The 9,541-nt window shown below is 43.8% G+C and overlaps 1 protein-coding gene across 1 annotated transcript in view; it reads left to right on the top strand.

The window, feature by feature from the left end:
• polq (polymerase (DNA directed), theta) overlaps positions 1-9,541 on the top strand; it is an 81,466-nt gene that overhangs the window by 42,639 nt on the left and 29,286 nt on the right. Inside the window, exons 19-24 of the mRNA XM_037674352.1 lie at positions 147-1,602; positions 1,688-2,135; positions 2,853-3,218; positions 3,386-3,520; positions 3,606-3,808; positions 5,487-5,708. Of these exons, the coding sequence (XP_037530280.1) occupies positions 147-1,602; positions 1,688-2,135; positions 2,853-3,218; positions 3,386-3,520; positions 3,606-3,808; positions 5,487-5,708 (2,830 nt within the window). The remainder of the gene's footprint in view (positions 1-146; positions 1,603-1,687; positions 2,136-2,852; positions 3,219-3,385; positions 3,521-3,605; positions 3,809-5,486; positions 5,709-9,541) is intronic.

Raw genomic sequence — 9,541 nt, 5'->3', positions numbered from 1 at the left:
ATATATATATATATATATATATAGCATGTGTAGCATGTAGCAACAGTTTTTTTTAAAACTCCCTTAAATATATTTCAGTTAGCTCACAATGAAACTGTACAAAGACCATGAATCTAAAGTGACTTTTGTTTCGTTGGGATTATCAGCTCTAAACGTGCGGTGGATGAGAGCGAGATGGAGGCGGCAGAGAGACGAAACCTGCGCTGCGTATGGGTCACCGGTGGACGGGCTCTAACAGAGCAGGAAGCGGCTGTCGAAATTGTGTCTGAGGCGAGGCTCCTGCTTCGGGAAGACTTGGCTCAACTGGGAGTCAAGTGGGATCTAGCTGCACTTCCTCCAGGGTGTCCTCCTACGTGCAGCCCCAATGATCATGGCAGTGGAGACTCAATCACCTCATCTGTCTCGTATATCAGCCCACATGACTTACGGGCAGACAGGGCTGTAGCGCAGAAGAAGAGCAGAGTCACTGAGGTGCACAGAGAGGAGATTAATAGAGATGAAAACAGTGACAAGAGGATGGTTGATAGGAAAGACGGAGAAGAAGACACAAGAAATCTAAACACGACTGAACCAAAAACCAGACAAACAAACAGTGAATTTCTGGTTGAAAGAGACGAAGAAAACACAGAGACATGGACAAATAAATCAGTTGTAAGCAACAAGGAAAATTCCAAAGGAAACACAAAGAAAGAAGAGTTAAAACAGGAAGACTGCAACACAATCAGGCCAAAGGCAGGAGAGACGAGTAAAAGAAGTGCATCGATCAGACCAGAGAAGTCTAAATATGATGCTGTTGAAAGAAACCTAACCCAGGAGTTGGATGATATTGTTTCCAGCCCTCTACCTCATATGCCTCCACCTCCTCAACCACTACTTTCTCCAGCAGCACCTCCATGTTTCAGAGCCCCAGTATCTTGTTTAGAACAACAACAAAGTGCGTCTACAAGCACAGAAAAAGAAGAGTCCCTCACAAAGCTTACTGTATCTCCTCTGCACCCAGGGAGACTGAAGCACTCCAGAGCATTAAGTAAAGTCCTTCAGTCTATACAAACAAGTAAAGACCTACAAGAAAATGTAGAGCTTACTGAAAGATCAGACATGGAAACTACAGCCTCTGCACCTGCCCTTGTTCAGGAAAACCCTTGTGCTGTTTCTACACCTACAGATGCAGATATGATAAACTCTCCTCCGTCTGTTTCCCCTGCCTTTGTCCCCTTGTTCACCCCCGAGGCCAAGAGAAGGAGAATCGAGGCCAGAGAGGTGGATAAATTTTCCTCCCCTGAGCTGTATGCAGGCAATAAGACAGACGAAGAAGCTGAGGAAGAATTGAACATGGAAGGAGAAAGTTTTGGCGACAGCTTCAACCTGGACACTCAGACAGAAAGAATAATAGCACAGCAGACTTACAGGGATGAAGGTAAAGATCAGCTGGTGGAGATGAAGACGGGGAGTGATGAGGAAATGGTCATAGCAGATGTAGAGCTAGCAGGGACCACAGATGGGAGCAGAAATGAACTAGAAGGCTTCAACATCATGTGTCCAAGATTCAGTACTTCTTTCACAGATAGCCAGTTGGAGTTCATCCTCAACACCAACCACCATGTAAGTGATTTTAGTCTGGTTTAATAAAATAACCATGAATATAAATATTGTTGACCTTCTTTAATCTGCTATGCTGTTCACACAGATGACCTCTAATCCAGCTGGTTGTTGTAACGACCAAGATAAAGATGTGTGTGATGATCAGATCCCAGATGCTAATCCAGCTGCTGAGAGTCCTAACAGAAGCAGCAGCTTCCTGTTCGACAGCATGTATGACAGCCCTCTCCTGGGAGCTCTGAGACCAAACCAGGTACCTGACCAACCAGATGAGGAACAGTCTTCAAGCCAGGAGGTTGCAATGGATCGTCCTCTTCCACTGATCCAGCAGAGACGACGCAGCAAGCGTCTTACTAACCAAGAAGCCGAGGAGCAGGAGGCAGTCCAATGGGGAGAGTCCTTCTTGAACCTGTCAGAGTGGGGGGACTCCCTCTTGGTGGGTGAACACTTCCTGGATAGGCAGAGTTTGCTGAGACCCATGAAGAGAACTGAGAGTGAGCAAGAGCTGCAGCAGCCAAGCAAAGACTGTGATAGTGGTGACGAACCACTGGTAGTTTCACAGCTTGGACACGGTCACGTACCACCACTACTTACTGCTACCGTGCAAAATGAGTGTGACAAGGAGAAAGCTGATAATCATCAAGCTCACACTAGAAAAGCTCTGAATAGTAACGATTCTGAACCAAGTGGGAGGCAGAAAATGATTTGTGAAAAGGGTGACACTGCAATACACTTTGAGAAACAAACAAAAGAATGTGCTTTGTTTTCAAATAATGATGTTTTTACACATCCACATGTCCAAAAAGAATGTGAAAGTTCTCTTTATTGCAGCCCTGGTTTACAAGATATCTTTGACCGCTGGCCCAGTATGTCTGACCAGCCAGAATACCATCAGACACAAGCTGATGCCTCAAATACATCAGATGTTCCAACGTTACCACAGCCAGAGATGCAACTGGGTAGAAAAAGAAAAATGTCCCAACAATCTGATGCTGCCAAAAACGACTTCCACGAGGGACGAATTTCAAGAAATGAGAATACGCCAGAGAGACCGGGCTCTGCTGGAGACCTCATTCCCCCAACTCAAGAAACACCACCAGTCACTCCGAGAGTAAAGCTGACCACCTCTGTGCAGTCACCTGTCACAACTTCCTCAAACGCTTTTCAAGATAAAACAGCAGCCAAAAGAAATCAAACAGGAAACTATGATCACGTCTCCGACGCTGCTTGTGCTTCTGTCAATAAACCGGAAGCAAACAGGGTGATGATAAAGGAACTGAGAGCCGCCACACATGTGAGTCTACAAACCAGCCAGGACCTTCATTGTCCCACAGAGCATACATCCCCTCCACACTCCTCCCCCCAGCCAGAGCCTCCCTCTGACACAGAGTCGCCCCTGAGTCTTGAAGGTTTCACCCTGCAGCTGTCCCAGGATGCTTCACTCTGTTGTAGCAACTCTGGGACGTTCTCCATTATAGATGTGGCGAGCGATAGGTGCCTCTTCGATACGTTCATTGAAGAATGGAAAAAGAAGGAGCGGTTTGCTATCGCTTTGGCCTGTGAGAAGAGAGAGCACAATCAGCAGTCTGAGGGGGGGATAGGAGGGAAGCATAAGAGAGGTAACCAAAACATTAATACAGATGTTGCAACATTATTGTATTTACAACTTTGCCAAGCTTTTATACCATTATCTGACCTGTACTGTATGTGCAGATGTCTTTTTGTGCAACACAGATTATAAAATGTTGAATGTTGTCTCTTTTTCTGTTTGCTTGCGCAGCATCAGCATCTCATCCGAAGCCTAACCTGACTGATGGGTTTCCAATAAGAGACGATGAAGATCTCGTTTTGATCGGGCTGTCTGTCTGCTGGGGATCAAGAGATGCATACTACATCTGTCTGCAGCAGGAGCAGAACAAAGGTACTGACAAACAACAGATACTAATACATGTAGGGTCACACTTTTCAAAGGGTTTCTGTTGTTAAATTTGTCTGGTACCCATCAGGTCTGAGCTCCAGCCTGGCTCCTCCTCCACTGGATGATGAGCTGCCAGTAAGTCAAAGGCTGGAGCAGGTGAAGGTCTGTCTCAGCCACCAATCAGCTGGTGACAAAGGAAGAGTGGTTGTCACATATGACATCATCAAGGTGTACAAGACATTCGTACTGAGCTGTGGTATCAGCTTGGAGGGAACCTGTGAAGACCTGAAGGTGAGAAAACAAAGAATTAGATTACATGTGCACTCCATCCTTCCATCTAATACTTATAGAAGATAATCAGAGTCAGAGTTTCTTTATTGTCATTCGCACCTCATGTGGTACATGTGGTGGAGCGAAATTATGTACACAGGGTCCCAGTTACATCCAACAATAAAATGTATAAGAAAAACAGTAATAACATCTAAGATATGAACTAAGAAAAACATCAACTAAATATACACTAAGCACTCATAACATAAAACATTGAACATCAGCACAAACATGAACATGAGTCTGTGAGCAGATGTGCACGCATGAACACATCAACATTGAAACAGATCAGCAGCAACATGAAACAGATCAGCAGCAACATGATATGGTTTTTCACAGTGATTATTCTAGTTAGAGATTCATGAGTCTAACAGCCTCAGGGTAGAAGCTGTTCCTCAGTCTAGTGGTTCTACACTTAATGCTCCTTAACCTCCTTCCTGAGGGGAGTGGGGCAAAAAGTGTGTGTGCTGGGTGGGTGGGGTCCTTCATGATGCAGGTGGCCCTCTTCCTGCATCTGGAGGTGTAGATGTCTGTGATGGTGGGGAGACTGATTCCAACAGTCTTCTGTGCAGCCTTCACAGAAGGCTATATAGGCATATAATCCTTTATATATTTCTTAAAGCTTTAGATATATTCAGCAACTTTCTTTTAAATTAGAAAATTTATTCAAATAAATAATGGAACTAAAATTTAGTTTTTGCCAGCAGCGTGATGACAAACAAGAAACTCCATAAAATAGTTGTCTTCATGGGAATGTGTTCAATAGCTTCCTATCACCTGTAGAAAAATAAGGTTGTGAGCACCTAAGGATCCTACAAGAAATTAATTAAATCCAAAGGTTTTCTTGAAACGGAGGGAGCTGAAAGTTGAAGTTTACAAAATGTTGGTTAAAAAAATGAAGCTCAGATCAGAACTACAGTTTGAAACTGGACATTATAAATAGAGTTGTTTGAGCAAAGTAACCGCAGACATGTTTACTGCAGACAGACAATAAAGTTAAATAGAAGAACTTTACAACAATAAAGCATGGTGGTAGAAGTGTTATGGTCTGCAGTGATTTGCTGTCTTTCAGACGGGGCTGCTTCCACTGAATTCTGCATCAAATGAAATAACTTTAAAAAGAAGAAATACTAAGTTACCAAAAATACATAAATCGAAGCCCAGATTAAACAAACTTGTCCTGTGGAGATTTAAAATAAACACTGAAGGGCCTTATTGTTTACTAAACAATGTTATAAACTTGTTGACAGGTATTTTTGTTCATTAAATAAGTGAAAAACTACTTTTCTAGCTTATTGTGTTTAAATATTTATCATTCATCTGTGGGTAGTTACTGTTCAAAGGATCAAATGTTTGAATGTTCAAAAATATTTTTTTAAGAATAGTGAACTTTTGTGAGATGTGCTTAATTTTTAATAAGACTGCATAATCATTAGATAAAATAAATGATTATGGGGATTATATTAGATTCCACGATACGTTAACATCTTCACATTCACACTCTGAAACATGTACAGTATTACCTCTGCAGTTCTCTCAGTGATCAGTACTTTCTGCATTTTGAATAAATTTGATAATCTTTAGCTACAAGCCATAGGATGAAGGCATCAGAGAAAAATGTGACTGATTTCTTCCACAGGTTGCATGCTGGCTGCTGGACCCTAGCAGTGAGGAGAGGACACTTCCAAACATGGTGACTGTCTATTGTCCTGAAGAGTTACCCCTGCTGGACGGCCTGGGGAATACCCTTTCACACTGTCCTCGCATCAGGGCAGCGACCAAGAGCGTGCTCATACACACTGTGATGAACCAACTCACTGGCCTGTTGGAGAAAGATGGCACACTAGGTATAATAATAATAGTAATAATAATAAATTTTGTTTGGAGGCACCTTTCAAATCACTCAAGGTCACCGAACAAGAAGTACAAAGATAAAAACAATAAAAGACAGATATCAATAAAATCAAACACAATTAATGGCAGAAAACATAATGACATTAAACAGAATAAGAAAGTTTGAAAATGTGAGTTTTAAGGTTAGATTTAAATAAGGGCAGAGAATCTGAATTACAACCGTATATAACCAGTATCTCTACGGCTCTGCTGAAAACTACAAACCGGATTCCAAAAAAGTTGGGACACTAAACTAATTGTGAATAAAAACTGAATGCAATGATGTGGAGGTGCCAACATCTAATATTTTATTCAGAATAGAACACAAATCACAGATCAAAAGTTTAAACTGAGAGAATGTATCATTTTAAGGGAAAAATCTGTTTCCAAATTTCATGGCGTCAACAAATCCCAAAAAAGTTGGGACAAGTCCATTTTTACCACTGTGTGGCATCCCCCCTTCTTCTTACAACACTCCACAGACGTCTGGGGACAGAGGAGACCAGTTTCTCAAGTTTAGAAATAGGAATGCTCTCCCATTCATGCCTAATACCATACCATACCAATTTATTTATAAAGCACTTTAAACAGTGACAAAGCACACCAAAGTGCTGTACAGGGACAAACAGAGCAAGCACATAGCAACAGATTACATAACAGGACACCAAAAAGTAGAAACCGACAAAAACAGTAATGGATAACAACAACAACCGCAACATGACCAACACAGTGTGATGCACACAGACTCAGCACAGATCACACAGTGCAGAAAGCCAGGGAATAGAAGTGTGTTTTTAAGCGAGATTTAAAACTGTGAGGGAGGGGGCCTGTCTAACGAGCAGAGGTAACTCATTCCAAAGTCTTGGGCCTGCTTCAGAGAAGGCCCTGTCACCTCTGCGCTTGAGACGGGTTCCTGGGACTGTGAGGAGCAACTGGTCTGCTGATCTGAGAGAACGTGGTGGGACATACGGCTGGAGCAGATCAGTAAGATAGGAGGGGGCAGAGCTGTTTAGTGATTTATAGACATACAAGAGTATTTTGAATTTGATTTGAAGGTGAACCGGAAGCCAGTGCAGTGAGGCCAAAACAGGCGTAATGTGCTCCCTTTTGCTTGTGCTGGTCAAAAACCGGGCTGCTGCATTTTGGACCAGTTGGAGTCTAGCTATGGAGGTCTGACTGATACCAAAAAGGAGTGAGTTGCAATAGTCGAGCCTGGATGTAATGAATGCATGAATTACTGTCTCCAGGTTATTTTTGGACAATATGGGCTTCAGCTTAGACAGTCGCCTCAGCTGGAAAAAGCAGGATTTAACAATCATATTTACATGATTGTTGAGTTTCAGAGAAGGGTCAAGTATCACTCCTAGATTAGTGACTCTTTGTTTCACTAACGGTGACAGAACGGATAGGTCGATGCAGTGGTTGGTGATTGTGTCATTGGGAGGAAACAGCATAACTTCAGATTTCTTCTCGTTGAAACTCAAGAAATTTAAAGCCATCCAATCTCTGATGTCAGCCAGGCAGTCCAGTAACGGTTGAATAGAGCGAGTACCGTTGAGTCTGAGGGGGAAGTAGATTTGGCAGTCGTCTGCGTAGAAATGAAAAGGTTTGTTATGTTTCCTGAAAATAGCACCTAGTGGCAGCAGGTATAAAGAAAATAAAAGAGGACCAAGGATGGACCCTTGCGGTACCCCCCATTTAAGCGCTGCCGAGGCTGAACTAAAATCTTTGATGGAGACACAAAAGGACCTGTCAGCGAGGTAAGATCTAAACCATTCGAGGGCTGACCCAGTGATGCCCACCCACTGCTCTAACCTCGCAATGAGGATCTCGTGGTCGATTGTATCAAAGGCAGATGTGAGGTCCAGTAAGAGAAGGAGCACAGAATCACCAGCGTCTGTGAATAGGAGAATGTCGTTAAAAACCTTGAGTAGAGCAGTTTCAGTGCTGTGGAGAGGTTTAAAGCCAGACTGGAATAGCTCTAAGATGGCATTATCCTCTAGAAAGTATTTCAGCTGGGACTCCACTATTTTTTCCAGCAGTTTAGCGACAAATGGGAGTCTGGAGGCAGGCCGGAAGTTGGACATGACTGAGGGGTCAAGGCTAGGTTTTTTCAGGAGAGGTTGGACAGCAGCATGTTTAAAAGTTATTGGCACCACACCTGAGGCTAAGCTGCTGTTCACAATGCCAAGAACAGGAGGGCCCAGAACAGGAAGAAGCTCCTTAAGGAGTCGAGGGGGGACAACGTCAAAAGGGGAGCCAGATGGCTTCATGCCGCACATGACCTGCTCCAGGGAAGACAGAGAGATGGGCTCGAAGTGGTCCAGAACAGCAACACAATAAGATGGGATGGACGGATCATGAGCAGATGGAGAAATGAGTGCCCGGGTGTTTGCAACTTTTTCAGAAAAGAAATGGAGGAAGTTTTCACACAGCTCAGTTGAGGCTTCTAGAGGTGAAGGTTCACTGAGGTGTAGAACTGAGTTCAGGGTGGAAAAAAGGGCTCGGGGGTTGTGGGAGTTTGAGGCAATTATTGCAGAAAAGAACTTCGATTTGGCGGCTTTAACTGCCTTCTGATAATGACGCCAACTCTCCTTTAGGATTTGAAAAGAAACCTGCAGCCTGTCTTTCCTCCACCTGCGTTCTGCTCTCCTACACTGCTGTCTAACGGCTTGAGTGACGTCATTAAGCCATGGTTCTGATAAAAGTTTTGTTTTCCTGGTTTTAACGGGAGCAACACGGTCCAGAATATTTAAGCAAACAGAGTTAAGCTGAGAGGTTAGCTCCTCGGTGGAGAGAGACACTGAGAGCTGGTCGATCCTCTCAGAGCTAAAAGCATCAGTAAAACGTGCAGCAGTGAAACGGTTGATGGCGTGTGAAGTACGAGCAGAATCACATGACTTAGCAATAGGACAAGGCGGGATGATATCAAACAAGACAGGCATGTGGTCTGAGAGAACGTTGTCACCGATTACCAAATTACAAACAGAGACATCACGTGTTAAAATGAGATCCAGAGTGTGACCGTGTTGTTGGGTGGGAGCATTTACATGTTGAATTAAATTAAATGAGTCCAACAAATCAAGGAAGTCCTTCACTAACGGCTTCTCCTGACAACAGACGTGAATGTTAAAGTCACCAACGATAATAAAGTGATCATATCTTGGTGTGATGTAAGCCAGAAAATCAGAGAATTCACTTATGAAGTCCTTGGAACAAGGGGGGCGATAAACAATCGCGCACAGAACGGGAGGAGAATGTCCGAGTTCAAAAGCACTCAGCTCAAAACTGGAGCAGGACATGAGGGTGGACAACTGTTTACAGGAGAAGTTTGATTTAAATACAGTTAATATTCCACCACCCCGCCGACCTGATGGCCGCGGGGCATTAAAACACAGACAGTCCGGAGGTAAAAGTTCCACCAAGGCGCTTGAATCACCCAAAGGCAACCAGGATTCAGTGAGAAAAAGAAAATCTAGTCCCTCGTCTTTTAAAAAGTCATTTAGGATAAAAGTCTTGTTGGCAACAGACCTTGTGTTGATGAGGCACGTCCTGATCTGGTCCGACACAGAACCAGCCATGGTGGGGGTGGTGCGCGCCAACGGTTGCAGATTTTCAAAAACAGCACCTGCAGGACGGTCCAAGCGCCGGGCCGGTAGACAACACCCATATTTTCCCTGGTCCGGGCACGTAGGAAGCTGGCTGTGGAAACCTTGACCACGCAGAGCTTTGAGTTTTACCAGCCGGCCGGCATGTTTACCCCAGCGTCTGGATCGATATCTCCTAGAAGGCAGGCTTGGG

The sequence above is a fragment of the Nematolebias whitei genome, chromosome 3 (genome assembly GCF_014905685.2).
Source record: "Nematolebias whitei isolate Nwh7 chromosome 3, NemWhi1, whole genome shotgun sequence".
NCBI lineage: Eukaryota > Metazoa > Chordata > Actinopteri > Cyprinodontiformes > Rivulidae > Nematolebias > Nematolebias whitei.
Note: the sequence above shows the minus strand (reverse complement) of the source record. Positions and strands in the feature narration are given on the sequence as shown.